Source organism: Mugil cephalus, chromosome 1 (genome assembly GCF_022458985.1).
Source record: "Mugil cephalus isolate CIBA_MC_2020 chromosome 1, CIBA_Mcephalus_1.1, whole genome shotgun sequence".
NCBI lineage: Eukaryota > Metazoa > Chordata > Actinopteri > Mugiliformes > Mugilidae > Mugil > Mugil cephalus.
In genome coordinates, this window is record NC_061770.1 from 16803454 (window position 1) to 16827355 (window position 23902).

Below are 23902 nucleotides of genomic sequence, written 5' to 3' on the forward strand. Positions count from 1 at the left end.
TATTTACCTGTCCTACTCTGCAAGTATGGACAAACATGAGGATGTAGGCATGTGCTGCAGTAAGAGCATGTAGGAGCGGCGTAGCACGAGCTGACAACGTGGCATCTGTGACGTGGCCCGCATTAGCCAGTTCTCTGAGAAGCACAGACCCACCAGGCACCTCAATTGGCCGATGAAGTGGCTCCAAAGATGTCAGAATACTGTCCAGTTGGCACAAGCCCTCCTGGAGTACCTTAGGCTCATGTGAGAGCGTCTATGGGGGAAAATTCGAGTGAGAACAACTCTTAGTGTGATGGTCCATCATGGTTTGTGTCATTATTGTTTTTTTTTTTGCTCACCAGTATGGACTTGCAGACACCAGCTACAGCCTGGCAGGCAGCTGAGGTGGGGAAGTCTATGGGCAAGTTGGGCAGGCCGAGAATAGAGACAAGAGGCAGCAGCCCCTTCTGGTTGACAAACTCCTGACAATGGTCGTCTGTGGTGTTGTTGCTCAGAATGGATTCAACAAACTTCATCTGGAAAATATTTCCATAACAAATTAATGACTGAACTGAGAAGGTTGGTGGAAGTTTACTTACAGCTTAGAATATTTCACAACATAACCAAACAGTACTAAAGAATCAACACTTACCACATTCAAAATATAATCCATTAGAGGAATTGGTATCCGCTCCTCGGTGCCTACCACCCTGGAAGAATCCACAGATTAAAATGTCAACAACCAACTTAAGTATTCAACATCTCGTCAATTGACTTGGTAAAAAATTAAATGTTTAGAAAGAGTTGTTGTTCTGTTCTATGTATTATGAACTCAGCGTCATACAGTTCAAGTGGCACTGACTGTCTGTTGCTCTCTGGTTCCCCCTGCTGCTGGCTGAATGTGTGGAGGGCCTCCTCTTCCTCTTCATCCTCGCTCGAAGCTTCTTCAGCAGCGTGGCTGGAACGTGCAGGCGGTGCCGCCACCGTACCATCTGCTTTCTGGATAGATGGTTTCTGACAGATGTACTCAGGAGCTCGACCTAGGTTGCAGATCTCCTCCAGTAACTGTTAAGAGCAATTCAGCTTTAATTATTCTGTACAATGGGCTGAAACTTGAAGCAAGTTTTGTTTTAAAAAAATATTAATAATAAAAAAAAAAGGTTAATCACCTTAATAATAGCAGTAGTAGCATCTGTTTTCAAAGTGGGCTGGTGTCTCATGAGCTCATCTACAGCGCTGCCCAAGTTGGATGCAGTGTCACCTGAAGACAGACAGAATGGGAACACAAATGTCATCCACTCAGATAGGTTCCAAAGGTGAGGAGCTAAATAACACAGCACAAAACAAGCCAACTCACCCAAAGGGTCAGAGCTACGCCGCCGTCGCATGGCAGGCAGATAGTCAGGGGACAAAAGCACTTTGAAGAGGCGCTCAAAGGGCTGGCACTGAACGAAGGAGTGCAGGCCTCTTGCATTCAGGCAGAGGGCACTGAACACATTGGGCAGAGAACCCAACACCTCACGGGTAGCGGGAACCTGGAAAACAGAGCACAACTATGACCATTTTCACGAGCAAATATTCACTAGCCTGTGCTTTTTCACATATAACACTAGATCTCAGTGGAATCCATAAACACAAAATTCAAATGATATGCACTATTGCAGCATCTCGTTGTTTACAAAAGATGCCACAACTATGGTCAGACATTTGGTTGGTCTTTTGCATGCATGGGTCTTGTTTTGCGTAAATATTTGTTCAACCCGGATGCGATTGATGTTATAGTGTAACCAGTTTACTCGATTCCAAGAACATTATGCAAAAATCTGACACGTGACAGCTTTGAACATCAAATCCAGTTCGTAAGATTTGATGTTAGGGGTTTATGAAATTGTTTAACTGCAAAAACAAATATACAGGGCATTGTTGGAAACTCACGTCTTTGATGAGAAGGGCATGCAACATGACATCAGTGAGACCATTATCCTGCAGGGAGGAGAGCAGGGATGGCTCCTGGAACACAAACACCGTCACCACCTCGGTCGCTAAGCCCCAAAAAGACAAAGACAAGGACAGGGAGGGAAAAACAAATCACAATCTGAAACATGAACATGTCAACGTAACATGAATAAAGCAGACAGTGAAATGTTATATTCACATTCCTCAGATGACATACATTTTATTTTAACGCGATTTGTGGATCCGTGAAATGAGTAATTTGCTCAGAATAACTGATTACTCACCTAGGAGGAACAGTGAAGGGCCGTAATACTCTGCATTGCTGATAATGTGCTTGAGTGAGGTAGGCAAGGACCCATCCATTACTAGGAAAAACAAGAGTGTACAATACATTTTAACCAATATCTGCATAATAAAGTATACAGATCTTGAGGGAACAATTATGAAACGTTTTAACTTATGTAAACAAGATTAGACAAGACCCATCTCGAAATTATCTGAAGTGAAAGGACACCATGACTCACCGTGGCGGATGCCATCGGAAAAGGCAGGGTCCTGGATGGCTTTCTTCAAGAAATTTAGCATTGACTTCAACAGAGCTGCCCTCTGGGGGATACACTGCATACCTAGAGAGGTGGGGGTTACAGTGACGTCAGACAACACTATCCACGAGGTGACAAGAAGTTTTCTTTTGTGCATGTGCTGTGTCAGTACCTGCTCGAGGTGTGTTTGCAGTGCTGCTCTGTGCTCGGTGGTCTCCCTCTGGTCTGGAAGAAGAAGAAGATGTCGATGGTCCAGGGCTGCTTTCCATAGCAACTTCTGACACTGTGAAAGTCCACAACGTTGCCAAATCAACACAACAGCCAGGGGAATCTTTATAACTTTGCGACACAGACAAATAATCTACACTCAACAACCACTTTATTAATACTGGACTAAAACATTTTAAGGCCCCTTTTACTCTCAAAACAAACTCCAGGTTTTGTGGCATAGACTTAATATAAGGTTTAAAACAAGCATAGTTCCTTGTTCATGTTATCAGCACAACATTGCAGCATGGTGAATTAATGTGTTGGACATAGACAACAGAAGAAATGTTAGAATGTGCCCATACCATAATAATACCACTCGCTTTTACTATTTACTCAGGGCAGGCTAGATCTATGGGTTCACGCAGTGGAGGCCAAATTCTGACCATAACGGCATTCTGCAACCTCAACAAAAACTGAGAACACGAAGAAGGTCCTCCAAACCTTGTTCTACTGCGGTTGTAGCACATACTTTGCAAGGCTGAATGTGTGATGTATTCGGAGAGGTGTAAGGATGGTGTAGAAATGCTGCCAGCTAGAACCAGTCTTTCACATTTGGCCCTTTTTTTAAGATGTGATAGAATACACGCTAAAGATGGTCATATGTCTAAATCCCAGAAGATAAGCAGTTTCAGAAGAACTCAAACCAACGATCAAGTCATAGAAAATACACTGAAATCATTTTTCCTCCATTCTGATACTTAACCTCAACTAAATCTCCTGATCTGCAGCTGTGTGGTTGTCAACATCTCACTGCTGCCACCAGATTGGCTGATTGAATAATTGCGTAAATGAGCAGATGCAGAGGTGTTCCTTGTAATGTGACCGGTATATTTATGCAAATTATTATGGCGAGATGATTCCATGTAATAACTTACTCTCCATGTCTGTGTCCATGTCCTCAGACTCGACAGTTGCACTAGGCCTCTGAATCTTTGGCTTGATGACAAAAGGGCACTCTTTCCTTGATAGGTCCACCTCATGCTATATATTTAGAAAGTGATTGAGAGAGGAATGAATGAACACAGACGTTTCAGTGACTGTGCAGCTGAAGGCAGCTGTATAAGGAGTCAACAAATGCATAAAGCCTAACCAACCTCTAGCCTGCAGATAAAAATGGAAAGGCCGCTGTGGGACTGAAAGGCAGCCATGTCGAGATTAGTGATGAGGTCCACAACACGCACTGCTCGAGTCACAAACGTGATCTGGTCCTGCTCATCCCCCAAGAACTTGATCACCTACAAAGTTAAAGATGGTAAATGATAAACGTTCTTGAAAAGAGAAAGTTAGAGACTCGTAATTGGCGATCAAGTATCGATGGGATCAGGACATACCTTCAGAAGGGCTTCCATCATACCACAGGATACAAGGGCTTCCCCTCCAGCATCATAGCTGGCCAAGTGGTAGAGGAATGAGAAGAGTGCAGTGGCAAACTGGTGTGGATACGGTTCCATCAGAGGATCTGAGAAATTGAAACCAAAAGTTAAACCATCTCTGATATTATTTGCTCAATCATCTTGAAAATCACACACTTAAGTTTTACGCAATATGTTTTGAGCGCAGTTCTCACCGATCATTGCTTGTATACAGTTGCGCACCAACACAGGCAAGAAGCCGTGGTAGGACGCAGTGCCAGTGCAGTCGATGATGTTGGAAAGCTTGGGCGTCCTCTCCAGGTGAACAATCGAAGTTAAAGTGCGCAAAGATGCTGCTTTGATATCCTGAGGAGCCCAAAACAACAAAGTATTTAAGACGATTAAAAGGGGCTAAGTGATCAAGCTACAGTGATACAGCAGAATGCCAACATACTCATCAGAAAGTAATCTTGGTCTAGAAAAGCATCAAAACATATGTATTGCCATTTTACAAGTATAATTATGTTGCAGGGCATTTAGCATTTAGCATGATTTTTTAAAAAAATTACGTTCTTACCACAAGCTGTTTGTCTGTTATCTGTAAGACATCCACCAGCTCCTCTATTAAGCCATTATACAGAATACTGTTGGCTGACTCTTGGAGTGCATTTGAATACACTGCAAAGACACATTGCAGTTAGTTGGGAAACACTTGAAGCATAACTTTTTCCATTTTCTTAAAAGAAGGCTCCTGCCTACCCAGAATAGAGATGGCATGCAGTCGGGCCTGCACAGCCTGCAATCTCTTCTTGTGATTTGAGAAACCATGGGCCAGTCGAATATGCGTGAACAGTAGGGTCTGCTTGTCTTTAGGGATGTTGTACATCACTGTCAGAGACTCCATGATCTCTGATGGGCTCTCTGAAATCTAGGAGACACAGAAAACCATGTATAAAGTCAAGAACATAAGGCATTATTTCTCTGTTGTTAATGACAACTGTAGTCTTGACTGTACCTTGTCAAGCTGTTCAATGTGAATGTAGTGTAGTGTGTTACTACTTGTCTGCTGGAGAAACAAAAAATTCAGATAGCATTAGAAAAAATACATTCAAAAATATATTTGGTTTTAATTACATTATGATTGCATAAAAATTATGTCTCTGCGTTTACCTTCCGTTCAACTTTGACTTCAGGGCCTGGTTCGGCATAAAACTCAAAGTGTAGAGTGGTGGCACTGGGAGGATATTTCTGTTCATATACCGACAGGTACAGATTATTATACAGACATTTAGTGGTTAATTAATGGTACTTGGCTCTATTCAAAAAAAGTACATCTCACAACAGTAGGTTGCTGACAAAAAATGTTTCTGAACATCACCCAGAATCATTCTTACCGTCATAGGCAGATCCCTGCAGCATTCAGCCAAACCAAAGCCATTCTCCTTCCCTCCCCAGCTCTGCAGAAAAGAACAAAGAGAATAAACAATACAGCTCTTTCCGTTGAGGGACAGCTGGAATAGGAAAACAAGAGCATTCACGAGACCTCAGCCAGGTGTTGCAGGCGTGCCAGAAGAGGTGTCCTTTTGTCAGATCCTAGTCTTGTAATGTAGTTCGAGCGCTTGCTGAACACATAAAGTAGGTTCAACACAGACAGGACCACTTGCATGTCACATGACGCTAACAAGGTGGTTAAGTGCTGCAAAGGGAGTTGAAGTGGAAAATAAAAGACAGTTGAAGTTAGTGAGAAATTTCACATTCTAGTCTACAAGATATCCAAAATCCACAAAAGCGCTGTATTGTTTGAAAGTGTTCTGTTTTTGGGGCCTACCTCTATGGAGCTGTAGAGGTGCCTAGAGAAGCTATACTCAATGAGCAAGGCAGTGAAGTTGAGCACTGCCAAAAGCAAGGCTTTGAGCTGTCCGTTGTCTGGACGATCACACACCAGCAGCCATGACATGTTCTCCACTGTCTGGCCTGCATCACACAGAATGCCATCAAAGCGGTCCAGCAGATCGACCCAGTGGTAGAGCTCACACTGTTTAAGAGAGAAGGGGTAACAATCAAGCGAAGGTCACATAAAACATGGAAATAACCATCATTCATGAGACAATCAATGCATCCTGCTCAACAGACAATCAGAATACACTGACATTTTGCCAGTAAAATAACAAAATAATCTTTTTTCCCCTCATATCCACAGTTGTTCTTGCCCACTCACCAGTCACCTTCATCCTACCCCGTGATTATTGCTTTAAATGTCAATGTAGTGGTTGTAATTAACCTGTATTTATATTGTTTTCGTCAAACATTGCAATTATAAAGGAAAATATGCAACACGGCAAGTTGAGAAGCTGCTTGGGGAAGTAGTACTGATAAATCACAATTAAATCACTGTTTCAAATCCATTCCTTTTTCTGACCATATGCTGACTGTCAGGAGAAGCGGTGTCCTTAAAAAAGAAAAAAAAGAAAAATACCATTTCATCAGATGGTGGTGCCTGCCACACTTCTTATCCAGATGCCAATTAAAAAGAGGAAGAATTTTGCTGCTTTTTTTGATGTTACTATGAATATGACCTTGTTAAGGTAATTTGAAAATGTTCTTTTCATGAAATCACTACTTTAAAATAGCTAGATTGTTTAGAGTAGATACACGATGGGCTGCATCCTAGGTCAAAGTCAAATTCCTAGGATTCAACTTTAACAGCCATAATATTCCCCCCATTCTTTGACCAGCTGGAACCCTGTTAGATGATTATAATGAGGCATATGACTGAAGGAGGTGTCTCTCCCTCAGCCATTTCTTTGTGGCTTACCTTGCCAATATTCCAGGTCTTGATGTGCTGCAGTTCAACGAGCAGTTGCTCATCACTGCATGCCTTGAGCTTCTCTATAAGTATCCTGCAGTCAGCAGGCTGCAGAGGGACAAAAGGTTTTGTCAAACAGAGTTCACGATCAACCTATGCATCTTTCTAAGAAAAGCTACACTGACATAAGAACTTAAATCTGCATTTCCTCTGTGAACTCACAGTAGGGAATAATCACTAAACTATCATCATCTCAGACTAAATTGTAACTGCACTAAAATGCTTCGCTCAATATAGTGAACCTTCCCACAAAAAAAATGTCATGACGCTAAACTTTACAGTTTTGTAATCAGCCGTCCATCAATGCAATCACTGACTTACTACTATGAAAACATAACAATGTCCTGGGCGCTACCCACTGTGCACACATATTATCCTCAACGTAAGCCACTGGATGACTATTCTTTGTTTTGATGTCCTGTCAGAAAATCATTTAGTAACCAAACTATGGCAAAACAAGCAGCCACAGCCAAGTAGATAAAAAGAGGCACAAGTAAACAACAAAAACTAAAGACACACAGTAAGAATTATGCACACTCACAGCTTCCGTGGGAGTTTTCTTTAACTTGCTTCTGTCGACCTTCATTGTCGATAATCTCTATTTGCTGTTTCTGTTGAAAAATGTTCATGTACATGAGAAACCAACACGTCAAGGCGAATTTCAATGTCATTCATGACTACTTAGCTTTCAAATGTCGACAATATTTCAGACAAACATTTCACTTTAAAACCAAAGGGGTCACAATTAATTGATGAGACAATCAATGCATCTTATTCACACTAACTCAAAGTGTGTAAAGTAAACGTACTTACAGAAGATAATTTGGCAATATCCACTTAACAGCATGTTCCGGTCACATTACCTGCAAACGCAGAGCATAAATTAAAGCTCCCAGCGATGACCCACACCACACACAACACAAACAGATTTTGTTTCGTTTTTAGATACAGGTTTACAAGCATGCTGCAGGGCGAGCTGTTAATTGTTTAGATAAAACCCAGTTCATACTAAGATACACAGCAGTTCCTGACTGCATATACTTAATAGAATTTGCACATGAGATACGGCATGTAGACAACAAACAAAAGACAAGACTCGGTAAATAACTAACTGATATGGGTACATTCCTTAAAAGGCTCGCGTGGTTAGCAAGTCATTGGTCACAATAATTTATTTATTTATTTTTTAAAAAGGAGACAAAGATACTATATTTGTTTCCAGACGGCTGATCATTACAAAGCAGACCACGGCAGACCATTAGCTCTTGGCTAGCGAGCAGCATACGACACTAAGTTAATTTAATTGGGTTGGCTCCCGGTTACTGGCCCAAAACAGTCAGCCTGACATGTTGCGCATTTTAAAATTAAGTGAATAATCAAGAAAATAGCACGCTACATCTGTATTCTTGCCGGCAATAAACTCAAGCGACTTGACGCTGACAGGTTAAAGTTAAAGCTACCTAGCCAGCAAGCTAACGTCACCTATGCTAACACCACAACGGTATTTACCTGGTGTTAACAAGTCACCCTTTGGAAGCTGGATTTCAGTTACCAGTCACAAAAGGAGCAGTTTTGCTTGATGACCGGTTAGCAGCATGTCTGGCAAAAGAAGACACGTTCTAAAGCTCAACGTACCGAAGAAATAGATAGTAGTTAACCGCTGACAAGCTAACAGCGAGCTACCGGCAACGTTAGCACACGATCTTCCTTTGAAATATCAATTTAACCAGCCTTATAAAAGTCAGCAGATTCACAAACAAGCCGTGTGTGTTGTCAGCGACAGAGTTTCAAAATGCAATCAACAAAAACTCAAGCACTTGTGGCCGTTTATACCACAGCTGTCAGAGCAGATCCAACGGATCCTCCGTCCTGTCCTGACCTGACTCTAGACTAATTTAGGTCGGGGCTGCGCGGGCCGCAAAAGAAGCCCGCACTCCTTACTCCCGGGCCGTCCTCGCTCCAAGTAAAAATGAAACTGTAAACATTACTCGGCGATAAGCGACAATGAGACAGATGTGTATGAAATACCTGGGAAGGATAAGGATACTTTGTTAAGGCTCGGAGGCCCCGGTTCAACAGCCAGACAGTCGTGGCACGCGCTAGCTAAATAGCTAGCTAGCTAGCTACCGTTACTTGAGCTACGAGCAAAAACGCAAAATAATAACTCGCTGAATCATTGTCGGACGGCTCCAACGTGACGCCGCGAGTTTTGTTTTTAGTTTTCGTCCGGGCAATTTAGACACCGGATACAGAGTGGATTTAAAAATGTTTTCATCCGTCCGGTGTATTATTTCCACAGCACACAGGCTCCTGCTACTGGCACAGTCATCATGACTCTGGGTAGTGTGCAAAAAGTGAATAAGGCTACAAGCTCGGAAAGAGTAGCCACTGTTGTTTGTATCGATGCACTGCGTATTCATATGAGGGGGGTGAACCTTAACATTTTGTGCCGTTCTTGTCATTTGAGATCAACACATGTCTGGACTTGACAACAACGACCAAAAGCACTGGACTAAAGTTAATGCAACGCCATAATCCTTCCCAGTTTATTTGATAAACTAATGAAAACAATTTCATTCTAATGTAGCAGTCCTGCACTTAACTCCCCTTCGTGGCTTTTATAATATTCAGTTTATGTTAACACAATATTTAACTGGAAATTCAATTCTCATCATTCAAATAGGATGTAGTTTGTGGTGTTAAACTGGACTGTCTTAAACACTCATGTGTTTGTTATTTACCCAAGCCCACTGACTAAAATAAAATAAAAAGATTCTTGATTCAACACAATATAATTCAATAGTATAGTACAAAATGCTGAATACCATGGGATTTACATGGACTGTTATATTTAATTTGTTGTTATATTGAATGAATTTGTTTTCCCTAGTTTACCTTATGAACTGGCAAGTAAGAGCAAGTATCACGTGTGCATCACAAAAACATGCTACTGATTACAAAGTGAACCCAAAAAAAACAATGCTTCAACATAGTTACAGCTGTAAATCAAATAACAAAGCTCAGTGTCCCTTTTTAAAAAGGATGAGCTAAAATTATGATGACCCCTACCAACTATAAGTAAATGCTTAGCTTAACTAGCTGATTTTGGTGCGATTTGTCCACTTTGCTAAAATCTAATAAAACTCAGTGGCAGTTTCATGAAAAATTAAATTTACACTTCTCAGAAAAAGTTCAGTATTTTTCCAGTTCACATTTCCAAGACATCATGCTGTGTATATCCCAGATATTAAGCAAAACATTCAAAAACCTCCCACTAGTCATCCTGTCATTTTTTCCATGCCTGAGTTGCAACTGCACGCACCGAGGTGAACTATACCTGATAAATGGAGATAATAAAAGTCACCAAAACCATGAAACCAGCTGGCTGGGCAGATAAGACCACAGGAAATATATTGTTAAATATTATTTTTTTTCCTGTTGAGAAAATTTAGAATTTATTTTGAGCTGCTGAATTAAATATTTCAGACTGACCTCAATTCACAGCCAGAAATACCGTAATCATCTTCTTGTGCGATATTAACTAAGCAGTGGCTAAAATTAGGTCACATTAGTGACATATTGATGGCACATAACTATATCCTTTTGTATAAATGTAAATCACCAGAGCGGTGTCTGCCAATGTAGAAAATAAGTTGGCAGTACATACCAGAAACTGCTTTGGTTCGATAGCTCCACCATTCTCATCTCATCCTCGGTTTACCATGCAGTCTCTTTGAACAATCTGCAAATGTAAGACAAACAATGACATTAGGTACATAAAAAAAAAGCCAACAGAATTACATTTACATTTAAGTTGTTGGAAAAAAACAAAGCAGTTATTGTTGCAATCACTGTTATTGGGCAAGCAGCATTTAATTAAAACTACACCATTAAGTAAAATGACAATTAAACATTTAAATCAGTCGTGAGACTTGAATCAAAAACTGAAACAGGGCTATAGCTGCAACGCCTCACTCGTTCTAGTCCCGGACTTTCCTTCTGTCTCATCTCTAAGACCAATGCCGTTTTGTACTTCATAACAGATGTCTTGCAAATTTGCACAATCCTTTGGACAGCACGTGTTCCTCTAAACATTCAAACTGATGTCAATTATTTGATATTTGTTGTTATTAGACAACTTGTGTCTCTAATGTGTGTGTTATCGATTCATTTTAGAGGCATGGACTTGTTAGTCCTAGTTCACATTTTGAGTAATTTATTCACTCAGTTCATATTTGCTTCTGTTCGACACCGTACTCATTCAGGATCGATTTGGCATCGTATTCATTACATTACCCGATACATAAAACCTTGTAATTGATATAGCAACGTGGACATTATACATTTGATTCAGAACAGAATATTTTCAACCATGACATCCACAAGTCCACTGTTCAGCCGTGTATTTTTAAGTGTTGAAGTAAATCAATTTTAATGCACCAGCCAAGGTTTGGTATGACTTGTTAAACTCACCAAAAGTTCTGTTTACAATTTAAGCAACAATATCTAGCAATACAAAAGGTAGCAACGCTCTTTACAAGCAAGTCCACAGTCAATGACACATTTTGTGGCTGCTGGCTTTCAGAGACTTGTCATATGTGCAATTACTGTGAATCTATTTGAAGGCGCGGTGCTCCTTCTCACAATTTATACCCCACCCCCCAACTCCCCACCATCAAAAAAAAAAAAAAAAAAAAAAAAAATGAACGCCGCAGTATCTGTTAATGGTACTGATCACGGAGCGACAATATTATTGGTGGTGTTAAGTTCAAGTTCCATTGCTATACCCAATTAATCGCATATCTCCAAGATATCTAGGTGAGTTGCAACGCCTGTAAACCAGCTCGACCAGTGTTATTGAAGCAGCCATCTACGCAGTTCAGGCTAACTCACTGGTAGCGCTCACGTTAGCAGTCAATAGCTAGTTAGGTTTACTAGCAGTTTATGCAAACATTGGTTACGTCGGCTTCTAGTCGCCTTTGACGGCCAACGTTAACGAGATCGCGAAAAGTCCGATCTTAAGCCTGACACACGTTTAACTCCCATCATTATTCCAGAGGAGAGCGGCTAACCACTGGACTAAGGCACGTCTGTTAACTTGTAGTTGTATGGATATGAAGCGGCACATACCCACACACACAGTGAACATGAGCCTGTGTATGTGTACGGCGGCTAACTAGCTAGCTAGCTAGTTAGCAATAAGAGCTCCGCACAATGCTCTATCCGTGTGATCATGGCTAAATTAAAAATGGCGGTTTACACTGCAGAAAATCCGTACGTTACCCTTAAAAAGACACTACTGAGAGGTCTTGGGCTCCATTACAAGTGCAAGTCGCCGATGGTAGTTGTTACGAAAGAGGAATGTCTGCCACAAGTTAGCTAAAAGCCATGGCAACAGTCTGGAATAAGTGTTTCTGCTTACCTCGGATGCGTGTTACATTTGCTTCTCCATCTTGCACTAGTAGCGAGCGGTAGTAGGGCAGTTTGAGATCTCGCGAGAATACCCACTCATGCGTTTTCCCAGGGCACTCCCTTGTAATTGTTGTACAAAAACAATGCTAGTCCGAGTTTTATTGGGGAGAAACCGTATATTATTTTATGTGGCATTTCCAGTCTCAACCGTGATTAGATGTGCACACGAAAATACGCAGCGGAATTCTTCAGGCTTTATTAAAAATATAGTTTAATAAGTGTTTCAAAGTCACGGACAATAAGGAAATGAAGACTGGACAATTTAATAACATATGCATTTAAATTTAAACGGGGAACAGTGTATCTGAAATTGAGCAATGAGATAATGTTTAATGTTAAAAATAACTGTACAGCAATTAATTAAAAAAAAAAACCCTGAGAAAATCTCACCACTTATTATTCAAAATTAATATCTAATGTGGCTTTTTAATGTCTAGTCAACATAATGAAACTATACTGTCACTGTGTGGACGTGTTTAAAACAACACAATGTTCCTTGTCTATAATTTATTATTATTATTTTTTTTTAATAAACCCACATTAGTAAAAGTTTTTCAGTGGTTCTCAAATAAATTCAATGAAAAAAGAAATTTTGGCCAAGATATATTTTATCTTTTCCAGGTTGTATTTAAACACATGTTTAAAACACACAGAACACATTAACATAAGCGTGAGTATCAACAATAATTAATAGAAAACTAAACTGATGAAATTTAACATGGGTATTTTTTCCAGCACACTTCCAATAGTACACTAACAAGACAACATAATCTTAGGATGACAGTTACTGTATACAAATATAAAAAAGAACTATCAGTTTTTTTTTCCAAATACAGCAATGTATCATGTACAAGTTATGTTACGAAAGATTTGAAAGTTTTTGAACTATAAAAAGAACTTAAATTACAACATATATTTACATATCAATCAATATCCTGCACTTTCACAATGTATTAACACGGTTAAATCTACACCTCTGCCATTTTGTGACTAGTACATCCTGTGATAAGAAAACACATCTCTAGATTTGTCCCAAGAATGCTGACGACACTTGGGGAGCAAATTATGACTACATGCAGGAAACTAGTCTGTTTATCTCATATTTTTCTGGTTTTCCAATGTAGGTATATACATTACAAATATTACAAATATTTACAACGACAACTAAAAACTGTTACAATAAAAATAACAAAGCAATGGACATGGATTTTGTACAGGTATTAACTGGTTGAAAATAATTAAAGTAGGGAAGATGAAGTGGTAAGAACACACATTCAAACAGGTTAAAAGATAACAAAATGCTGCCTTGTTAAATAAATATGAACAGAATAAATATTACGGTTTGGTGGCAGTCTGCAAAAGTTTAGCGCTCACTATTTTGTGCCACAGTATAAGGAGGAAAGTGAGTTGTACAAACATCAGGGGCAAATTCCTCAAAAAGTATTATTACATGTATCACATTGTATGCGAACACAGGATTTTTCACAGCTGTTTACTGTTGGAACAGTTGATGTCCTGTAATCATCATACCACACAAGAATGTGTTTATGAGGTAAAAAGGCAGCTAAATGCAACACTATAACTGCACATTTGTGTCTGTATATGGGAATGGGAGCTATGCAAACATTACATTTTACCAGGCTAGAATGTGTGTTGTTTTCTTTCCCTTTTAAAAACATAATGCTGGACAGTACAATCTTTTGCATAAACAAAACCTCTAAAAAGCGTCTTGAAAAAACAAACACAAAAAAAACAGTTTTGCTTTGTCATTTTATCATGTTAAATCAAAATTCTTTTTTTACCTGTCATTTTGGAATTCTTTGCACAATTTCCTACAATAATGTGATAATTAAGAGTAATTTACCACATTAGTGTAGTAAATCCAGTACATTACAGTGATTTCCTTATAGTCACAGATGTGCCTCCGAGAAAAACCTTAAAGCAGATACAGGTGGAACAGGGCAGAGTAATTGGTGCAGGGCAACATATGGTCAGGATCGATAACACATGAAAAAGGTAAACAAATGTGTCTAGAGTATAAAATATAGATTACTATCTCTATTTCCTTCAGATCTACTTCAAAAAGTATTTGCTTCATTCAATCTTCATTCCAAGTCTTCAGCCACATTTCCAATACCTCTCACAAGAGAAGCTTGCCGTTGCGGTGAATTTTCAGAATTTTTCCAAGTCTCTGTTTTGCAGTTGCAAGTCCTTTCTTTGGCCGTTTCCCTAAAATTAAAATAAATGGGAAAATCTGAGAAACGTACTTTCAGAGGGATGCGATTTTTTGCTGACAATGTTTAAATTTAGTTTAGCTTACCTTGACCAACTCCTGTCATGCCTTGGCTGGCTAAAGCTGCGGGGGATGCACCAGAGTGTGAACTGCTGTTTTGCGGCGACAGAGAAGGTCTTCGTGAGGTGAGGAACACACCGGGAGCCATGGCTCCGCCGCCCCTAGGGCCTCCAGGGCCAAAAGGTCCTGGTCCTGCTGTGTATTCGTGGTCCAACAGACTAGCAGAGTAATAATCCATCCTCCTGTCTGGGCTGTCGTCTGCTGCGGACTCTGGAGCAGGTGTTGGAGAGGGTGGGGCTGGCTCAGTCTGAACAGGGGGGGGAGTGACTACAGGAGCCGGGGGACGCTGCTTCTTGGTGTACTTCCTTTTAGCTGGTTTTTGCTGCTCCTGAATCAAAAGCAGACAAGAAAAACATATATATATTTTGTGCTTCACATTATCCAGTCGGCACATAGTTCAAAGACCATTGTTCCTCGTGTCCTTACTTGTTGTGCCAGCTTGGCGGCAGCTGCTGCAAGGCCAGTTTCTACAGAGGCAACTCTAGCCCCTTCCCTGGCTGGTCGTTCCTGTTTGGGAAGTGTAGGCATCACCCGGGCTGTACATGAAAACAATATACAGAGAGATCAACCTTCAGGGACCTGAAAAAAGTTAGCTGATCTGTCTTGCTGCCATGTTTAAACCAGGTACCTTTAGGACTCCAAGGTGTGTCGTCCCAATTTTTCTTCCGCTTCATCTTAGTCTTGTTGGCATGATCCTCCTCGTCAGACTCCAAAGACGGGTAAACTTTACAAATAAATAAAAAATTTAAAAATGTGCACAACATAGTTCAACTTTAGCTTCATCAATAAAAGCAGCAAAAACTCACGCTTTCCCTCACATGGATTTGTAGAGTGAAAAGACTGAAGCCATTGTTAGTACTCACCGTAGTCTGAATCTTTAAAACAAGTTCCCAGAGTTTCTTGCTCGTCTGGACTGTCCTCGTCACTAAGGTGACGGGCAGGCCGTTTAATTGGCCGCTTTCCAGGCCGCTGGATGACGGGTTTCTTCTCTGGGTTTGCCGTCTTTTTGACCCCTCCCGTCACCCACACAGCTCTGCCGCCCTTCTCCTTGACAACCCCCATTCCTTCTGTCAGGCCTCCAGATATAGATAAGGGAGATGAAGAGGAGGAGGAGGACGACGAGGACGGGGGATTGGCCATGGAAAGCATACCCTGGATGGCATCACGAGTGCTGGGAGAGGCTGGGGCTTCCTCGCTAAGAAAAACACAGAGTTGAGTAATACTTACATTGCAAATATGTGAAAAATGAAGATTTCAAAGGTTATTCGACTCCAAACTAGTTTAACAACTGGTATCCGAAGAGCAGGAAGTGTTTTCAGAAACATAGCCAATGGAAAAACACTACGAATAAATTACAACATACAGTACTTATTTAAATAAACACATTTTTCTAACCTGAGTGCTGCAGAGTCCAAGCCTGCCACTTGCTTGCTGGCTTTCAATAAATCCAGAATGCCTCCTGCACCACACTTCACTCCATGAGCAGCGAGAGCCTCTTCATCAGTGGTGTAGTCCTCCTTAAGACACATGAACAAACATTGTTACTATTGGGCAAAGTGTTGTAATGTTAATAATATAATGAGAGTAATGTTTTATTATGCTGCCACAATGAAGCACTTATAATGCTGTGTGCTACTGCAAGGAGTAAGCTGTAAAAAAACGCAAATAACTGTTGATAACATTAAATTAAACATTTTATTAATGTTAGATTGAAACATATTGGGTCACTATGTGGAAATTTATCTACATAAGTACAACACAAGTGCTACAATGCAGAAGGTGTGAGCAGGTAGATGTTCAACTTGACTCTTGACCCAGATATAAGAAGTAAAAACTATAACAAGCTAAACTTGAAGCTATGACTCAGTCCTGATCACTGAACCTTTACAGCTGTAACCTGTAATGGCACAACTACGGTTTTAACCTTTGGGATTGATTTTTAGTGGCTTCTACATTTTACAAATAGTATTAATTATTGTCTGACCCGATTGGTGTATCCATAATGATCTCACCTCAATATCGAAGTCCACTTCTCCCGGCTCCCTGATACGATTGGGGTCAGAACAGGGTTTGGCTCTGGGCAGTTTTCTAGGAAGACCTGAAGGCACATTATAACATTGTTTACATTTAGCAATGCGGTTTGAAGCAATATCACAGAGTACATTAGGTTAGTCCAACGAGACGTTAAAACATCGATACTGATCTCTCACAAACTCATGCTGGCAGGGTAAATCTTTGTCCATACCAGGGCCTCTATCACCCATTCAATCATTCTTTGATTTAATGTGAATTCTTACCACTTAGTTTCTTTTTCTTGCCGGGTCCAGCAGGCTTGCGTCGTGGAGGAGGGGTCTCGTCAATCTGCAACTCGTCCTCAGACTCCAAATCAGACAGACTGGACCCCTCCATGGCGAGATGTTTGTACTTTCCAGCACTTCCAGCACCATTGCTGCTGCCATCTTTCTTACTAAAGCCACAGAAATAGCAGATGAAACCCCAACATTCTGTATGACAATAAAATCACAAAAGCAACAGGGACACTTCAGTGGCCAAAAAGCTTACCCTTGAATTTTTCCATTGGTCAGCACAAGTTTCAGTTTGCTTTTATTTAGCTTCCCTTCAAACTCCTCTAAGGGCAACTCCAACTGAAATACAAATGACACGTGAAACATTTTAAAATCAAAAACACAGTAGATATCGTCATCACAAATGTTTGTACCCAGCATACCTTGTTCTTGTGCTTGGACTTGCCAGGTTGAAATTTCTTGAGTGTATGTTTGGTGTGGATCTCAATGAGGTCAAGTTCTCCTGCTTCTGCCTTAAGCAGCCCCTTCTGACTCTTCTTTTTGTTTCCCGGGGGCCCAAGACCACCCAACACTTCCTTGGGCTTAGGCCCTTTCTTTTTTCCAGGCGGACGTCCTGAATTCTGAGAACTGGTCAGGGGTGCTTTGGAGAGGGGCGAACCAGGAAACTGCTGCCCAGTACGGCCAATGTTTTGCTGAAAGATGTCCTGAAAAAAGAGAGCACTGCTTTTTAAGTGGTATTTCTACATGCACATTTAAAGTACAAAAAAACAAAGCTGCATACATCCTTTCAGTACACTGTAGCATTTACCTCAACCAGACGAATCTCTTTGGCCAGGTCCTTCACTAGTGTCTGAGTATTGATGGTTTCTGGAATCTCCACTTCATGCTCCGCTAAAGCCTTAGTGATAGATAGATACACAAGTATAAATCATCTCACATGTTATTATGTAAAGTTAGATGAAGGGGTCAGTACAAGTCTGTCTCTACTGCCACAAAATGACCAATTGCCAGCAGCTGATTAGCTTAGATTACAAAAACTTCCCTTCACTGTAGGTTATAGTTAGGTTATATACCACACTACTTCCTGGCAGTGACCAAGAACTTCTCTTTTCTGGTCCCTATTCATGCAAAACCACAACATGTATTTTATAGTAATACTAGCAGTTCTTCATACTATCTGGCAGTCATGTCAGACACCAGGCTGCAAGTCGTAGTAAATAAGATTTACCTCTTTACGGGTCCATGTACGGAAGGCGTTGTTTAGCGCCTTAGCTCCGTGAACCAGATAAGTGGCAGGGTGTCTGCGATTTTCTCTCAAACCTGTTAGACGGAATAACACAAGGTTAATAACAGCACAATGACTCAAGTAAATACAGGCCACTCAATGAGACCTCATGAAAAGAGCATGAATATCAAAAGTTGGCGAAATGCCTCACCTCTGAAGGTATCTAGAAGGTGTTTTCCAACATACCAGCACACAGTCTCAAAGTTGGGAAATCTGAACAAGTCTGCTGTGCTTAATCTCTTCTCTATTTCATACGCCCTAAAAAAATTATAGCAAAGTACAAGAAAAGTCATACATTGATTGCTTCGCCGAAGCAGATAGAAGTGGGAAACTACATCAATTAAATGTATTTAAGTCCCTTTAGGACATTGGTGGCTCAGATTGCATCAGTATAGTAACAAAGAGCCTGGACATGCTATTATAGACTAGTGAAGGTCAATGCCAGAAGTAGACATCATGACAGCTATTAGAAAGTACAACAATAATACAAGAACCATCTTAAGACAACTAACCGCAGCTGCATGTCAATGTTGAGACTATGCAAGAAGTTTCCACCAAATGCCAAGCAATCCACTGGAGTCAGCACAGCATGAATCCAACCTGGAAAACAAACAAATGACAAAAGTGTTAAGATTATTTGATTCAGATCATGTGTAGACTAGGCTGGGTAAATTAGTAACACATTAATTATATTTCCCTCTACTTTGGCTCTCAGTCCCAATTTCCCTCTGTGAAAACAAGGCATTTCCAAATTGGAAAAAAAAAGTATTTGCTGCCAAATTTCATTGTTGTCTTGAAGCCGTGAGTAAATGCTTGAAATTGTTGTGAAATGTGTGCAATAAACAAGATGTAATTACAACGAAAGCAATAAATCATGGGAACAGTATATCGTCTCTTGTAATGTAGTTTATTTGTTTCTGGCTTGCACGTTTCCTGACCACGTCAGAGACAGTTATATGCTTTGGGTGTTTCATTGTGGAAGGAAGAAACCAGCAGATAGCACTGATACTCATCTCTGATACAGAGAGTTCACAGTTAAATCACAGACTTGTTTGACTGTCACAGCTCTGAAACATTTTTTTTTCGAAATTAAAAACCAAATGCACATAGCAGCTTACCGGTTGGAATGAATAAGGTGTTTCCTTGCTTGACTGAGCACTTATAACACATATCAACCTGGTCTCCAAAGAACATCTCATTCTGGTTAGATGAGGAGCTCCACCGCTCAAATAGCGCCAGGTTGGCTGCGGTGGGGGAAATTAGGTAGAAGATTTTCTCACCCTAAACAAAGACAGAGAAGCTTTTAAAATAATTTATATACAACAATTTATATATTAAAAATGAAAACTGAACCTGAAGCGAATTTCCCAAACACGAATGATTCTTCCTCTCACCCTCAGGACATGGTACCATACTGAGGTGCCTCCAAAATCGATGTGGAAGTCTGTGTAGCTATCCTTCACTCCCATTAGGCAGTACTTCTGCACATTGGGACGTTCAAAAACAGACTCTTCGGGCCACAGGTTTTCCACCCATGACAGCTTCCTCACAATCTTAGGAGTCTCCACCAAGTTTGAAAGCCTGACAGAAGATCAAGCCTTTAGTCTTCAACGCATCATACCAATAACAACACTTCAGCCTTAAGCTTCACATGAATGGCATTCCTTATTTCATTTCATTCAACTGAATACCAAGAATACCTTGTCTCAGAGAACTCCAGGCTAATGACGTTGAGCACTCTGTCTCTGTTGGGACTGTTGTAGTACTGGACAAAATCTCCCAACCGCATCTTGAGATCACACTGGCGAGACACATCTATTACATCAATCTCTTTATCTGCACCTGCAACAGAAGATTATTTAGAAACATGTAGATTATTTTGTTACCGTGTACAAATACTATATAGTATAGTAAAGGGCTTTGTGTTAAAGTTTAGTGAAATATGTGAGAGAACTTTACCAATATAGTGCTCTACATCACTGACGCTGAATGACGATGGAGGGAGGGTCATGCCTAGGCCGTCTCGCCTCAGCACCATGACAGGAACACTGAATGAATGCTCCTCCAGAAACTCCACTGTCAGCTGGGCCCCCGACGGCTTTAGCAAGACTTCATCGGCACTGTTAGAATAACACAAACAAATGTACACACATGGTTTGAGTGATATCAAGAGAAAATATTCAACAGAAAATGCTTCGCAATTACAGTCCTGGCTTCCTCCCATCGTCCAAAGACGTGCTCGGTACGTTCATTGGTGATTCTAAATTGACCGTGAGTGTGAATGGTTGACTGTCTCTCTGTATTAGTCGTGGGACAACCTGTCCAGGGTGTACCCCGCCTCGCACACAATGACAGCTGAGATAGGTTCCACACCCCCGTGACCCTCAACAGGACAAGCGGTTATAGAAGATGAATGAATGACGAAATAATCGATGTCCCGATTCAATTGATCTTCATTTGAAATATCCAATATCAATTAATCAAATCTTTGAAATGTTTTCATACGTAGGCCATTTCCTGGATCCTCCCCTTAGTAATCTCACTGCTGTCTTGAGAGACTGCAGTTAGATTTCATTTGACTTGTCTGAAACAAGATTAGCTCATGTGTGAGGGCAGTCCGAGATGCAACTTTGAGAGCATCAAAGGTTACAGTAGTTAACATTAACCTTAGCAAACTTGCAGGCTAACATTAGCTCACGGTTTGTAAACACGGTGTGAATGTAGTGTTATCAGGTTTGAAAGCTGAAGTGTGGCAGTATTTTGGATTTAAAATGTATGTAAAATGTACGAGAGAAGAAAGTGGACCACATGCTGCAAAACCACAAGCAAGATGTGCCAACTCGAGGTTATTGTAGAAAAAACACAAATCTCTTAAACCAACAACAAAAATAGTTTTGTGAATATCTCCTTCAGAACTGAGCAAAATTGTTATTAAACTGAAACATGTCTAAATGAATCGATAGATCACATTGATTCAGAAAATCAATAGACAGGCATATTCTCAACAAAAAAGATGACATATATTCATGTACACTATATAAACAATAGTCAGATATAATGCAATTAATTGCAGAAAATGTGCCTTCCCGTCCCAAAATCATTTAGTGGAAACAGTGCATTATATACACACTACAATGGGTCATTAATGCTTTGATAACCTTTTGTTTGCGGTTAGGGTGGTGAGACTCACTTTGGGAATGTGCGGCTCCGTAGCTCCCTAACAAACTGTGGACTGCCCGTCTTAACAGGCCGACTTGGATCTCTTCCTCCGGCAGCACCTCCATCTGTCTGCTTGTTGCCTCCGCGGCGTTTGCGCACTGAGAAAAAAAGGAGAAACAACTATCAGTGCGTGAATTCTTGGAAAAAAGTAATTCAAAAACTACATCACCACCTGAGAAATGTAAGTTTAAGAAATAGTTAACTTACTGACAGGAGGCCCGTGTGTGACCTGACAGTTAGGGCAGTGATACAGGTCGATCTCAGCTGCTTTATCCTCCTCTACCCCAACGCAGCTACACAGAAAATACATGCAGAAGGGAAAACTGAATGAAGTGTGTTGAGTCCAATACACAGTATGCCCACAAGGATACAGACAATAGATGTGTAACACCACTTAATATTTGAAACACAGTGCACAATAAGGTGAACAAAGCGTGACATCTTACCTTCCATGAAACCAGTCTTGACAAATATCACACTCGATCATGAAGCGTGTGACATCATAAGGCAGGCGACACAAGCAGTACACCGGCACTGATGCCATATTCAGTGTGTGAGAGTGTGTGGACACAATCTTTTAATGTAAAATGCCTAAAAGCTAATCCTCATAAAAAAAAAAACTTAAGTCTTGATTAATCACGTGATGATGATCTGAAGCACTTTCACTTTACTTCACTTGTCCTCCGAGATTCACTTGAAAACCTGTTAAAACGAAGAAGCACACAAAACGCGTCAATACCCGGCCAAAGGAACACGTCAACAATGCAACTTCACTACACGTCCATTAGCCTGTAGTTTAACGCTGCTTCGGTCAAAGCATAAAGTAACTAAGTTACTGCAAAAAGCAAGTTCATCCTTCAGTATCAAAATATTTTATATTATTTAAACACTAGTTTTAAATAGGGAACGTTAGCAACTACCTTATTCCCTGAACACAGTTTTAAATTAAATTAAATAGTAGTTTGGGTCAATTAATCAGTTGTTAACAGTGACCTTAGCTCACTGTTTGTAAACACGCTGCAGGTGCTACTAGTGGTATCAGAGCATTTTAGCGTGTTTAGCAAGCGAGCTAACGTTAGCCGAGTTAGCAAGCGATGTGGCTAACGAACCAAAATATTTGCAGAAATATTAACTCAAGCAGTAGTTAGTGCAACATTTGTCTTTTGGGTGCTAAAAGAACTCTTAAATGCATGCGATAACGCCAATTAATTTTAGCAAAGTTTGAACAGTTCGCTGGTGTAACTGATATTTAAGTGTAGCAACTTACCGAAGCACAGCTGCGGCAGGGCCAAGCATCGAAAAGCCGACGTAATCCCTACGCAAGCTCGGTGGTAGCTGTGGCCTTATTATGCAACGTCAATTATTAACAATTTTCTTTACCGTCTTTATTTTTTATCAACACCGCAGGGGCTAAATGTAAAGGCCAGAACCAGAAATTGACTCTGGACCAAAAATATAAAACCTGAAGCGACCCTAAACGAGGACAATAACTACAAATAACAGCGTATTTAACTGCATCAACGCCATTTCAAAGGCAGTAACGTCAGACCGTTGTTCGCCGTTGTCAGCCGTTGGAAGAACAATAAAGTTGCAGGCAGTCAAATGTCGAGCTGCATTCAAGAAAAAACGTGTTTGAGAATGTTAAACACAGAGTTGTGAAATACATCAGTAAAAGTTTCAGAGACGAGATATACCCTTATGGATATGGATACACAACGAAAGTAGAGTTTATTTGTAAATGCATACGTAAATTACAGTAAAACGGTTATTAATAAAAAAGAAAGAAACGAATGTAAAATGTATATGTATGTATATATAAGCATAATGAAAGATAAGATGTGGTCATTAAATGTAAATAATCTTAATAATATGTTTAACACAAGACAGTATGTTTGATTTGATTTGATTTAAATTTGACAATTAGTTTTCAATTACCTAACTTTTGTGTTTCAATTAAAAAATGTCCAAAAACAAATCATACATTAAATTTTAAAAATAAATAAATAAATTATATTTAGTGGAGATTTTTTAAGTCGATGTCTGCCAGTAAATCTTTGTGAGTGAGTGAGCTAAAAAAAAAGAAAAGAAAAAAAATGCACCATATGCTTCGATCTGTTGGCAAAGAAGTCTTCAATAAGTTAAATCCCAGGGTGCTCATGGCAACCATATAATAAATCTCCGAGCCATAAAAAAAAGGAAGAAAAAAAAAATGTCTGAGAGATAAAGCGTTTTCTTTGAGTATAGAGAAAGATGTTAGTTTTCCTAGGAAGTTTGTTCCAGTATTTTGTGTGTGTGTGTACAA

General features: G+C 40.2%; 2 protein-coding genes across 15 annotated transcripts in view; both read right to left on the minus strand.

The window, feature by feature from the left end:
* huwe1 (HECT, UBA and WWE domain containing E3 ubiquitin protein ligase 1) overlaps nucleotides 1-12453 on the minus strand; it is a 35981-nt gene extending 23528 nt beyond the window's left edge. For 7 of the 14 annotated variants that reach the window (XM_047568906.1, XM_047568904.1, XM_047568905.1 and 4 more), the window contains exons 1-26: nucleotides 12388-12453; nucleotides 10633-10707; nucleotides 7779-7828; nucleotides 7507-7576; nucleotides 6915-7013; nucleotides 5928-6134; nucleotides 5643-5795; nucleotides 5494-5556; nucleotides 5270-5347; nucleotides 5115-5165; nucleotides 4859-5027; nucleotides 4677-4777; nucleotides 4315-4465; nucleotides 4079-4206; nucleotides 3842-3982; nucleotides 3623-3728; nucleotides 2650-2760; nucleotides 2460-2561; nucleotides 2220-2300; nucleotides 1915-2021; nucleotides 1337-1514; nucleotides 1149-1240; nucleotides 824-1044; nucleotides 632-689; nucleotides 339-515; nucleotides 8-253 (exon numbers count right to left, since the gene is read on the minus strand). In XM_047568906.1, coding sequence (XP_047424862.1) covers nucleotides 8-253; nucleotides 339-515; nucleotides 632-689; nucleotides 824-1044; nucleotides 1149-1240; nucleotides 1337-1514; nucleotides 1915-2021; nucleotides 2220-2300; nucleotides 2460-2561; nucleotides 2650-2760; nucleotides 3623-3728; nucleotides 3842-3982; nucleotides 4079-4206; nucleotides 4315-4465; nucleotides 4677-4777; nucleotides 4859-5027; nucleotides 5115-5165; nucleotides 5270-5347; nucleotides 5494-5556; nucleotides 5643-5795; nucleotides 5928-6134; nucleotides 6915-7013; nucleotides 7507-7551 — 2865 coding nt within the window. In that variant the 5' untranslated portion in view covers nucleotides 7552-7576; nucleotides 7779-7828; nucleotides 10633-10707; nucleotides 12388-12453. Of the gene's footprint in view, nucleotides 1-7; nucleotides 254-338; nucleotides 516-631; nucleotides 690-823; nucleotides 1045-1148; nucleotides 1241-1336; nucleotides 1515-1914; nucleotides 2022-2219; nucleotides 2301-2459; nucleotides 2562-2649; nucleotides 2761-3622; nucleotides 3729-3841; nucleotides 3983-4078; nucleotides 4207-4314; nucleotides 4466-4676; nucleotides 4778-4858; nucleotides 5028-5114; nucleotides 5166-5269; nucleotides 5348-5493; nucleotides 5557-5642; nucleotides 5796-5927; nucleotides 6135-6914; nucleotides 7014-7506; nucleotides 7577-7778; nucleotides 7829-8474; nucleotides 8565-8993; nucleotides 9296-10632; nucleotides 10708-12387 lie in introns of those variants that run through there. The other 7 variants (XM_047568864.1, XM_047568881.1, XM_047568896.1 and 4 more) reach the window with 7 other exon arrangements.
* Nucleotides 12454-12619: 166 nt separating this feature from the next.
* On the minus strand, nucleotides 12620-23176 carry phf8 (PHD finger protein 8). Its single transcript, XM_047605044.1, has 22 exons — nucleotides 22868-23176; nucleotides 22047-22302; nucleotides 21808-21893; nucleotides 21572-21698; nucleotides 20341-20501; nucleotides 20082-20223; nucleotides 19776-19962; nucleotides 19500-19662; nucleotides 18894-18981; nucleotides 18533-18639; nucleotides 18325-18416; nucleotides 17905-17994; nucleotides 17519-17800; nucleotides 17353-17435; nucleotides 17088-17257; nucleotides 16803-16888; nucleotides 16186-16307; nucleotides 15654-15985; nucleotides 15419-15514; nucleotides 15217-15326; nucleotides 14758-15118; nucleotides 12620-14666 (listed from the first exon to the last, which is right to left on the minus strand). The coding sequence occupies exons 2-22, from the start codon at nucleotides 22142-22144 to the stop codon at nucleotides 14578-14580; spliced, it is 3072 nt and encodes a 1023-aa protein (XP_047461000.1). The 5' UTR covers nucleotides 22145-22302; nucleotides 22868-23176; the 3' UTR covers nucleotides 12620-14577.
* Between the last annotated feature and the right edge of the window lie 726 nt (nucleotides 23177-23902).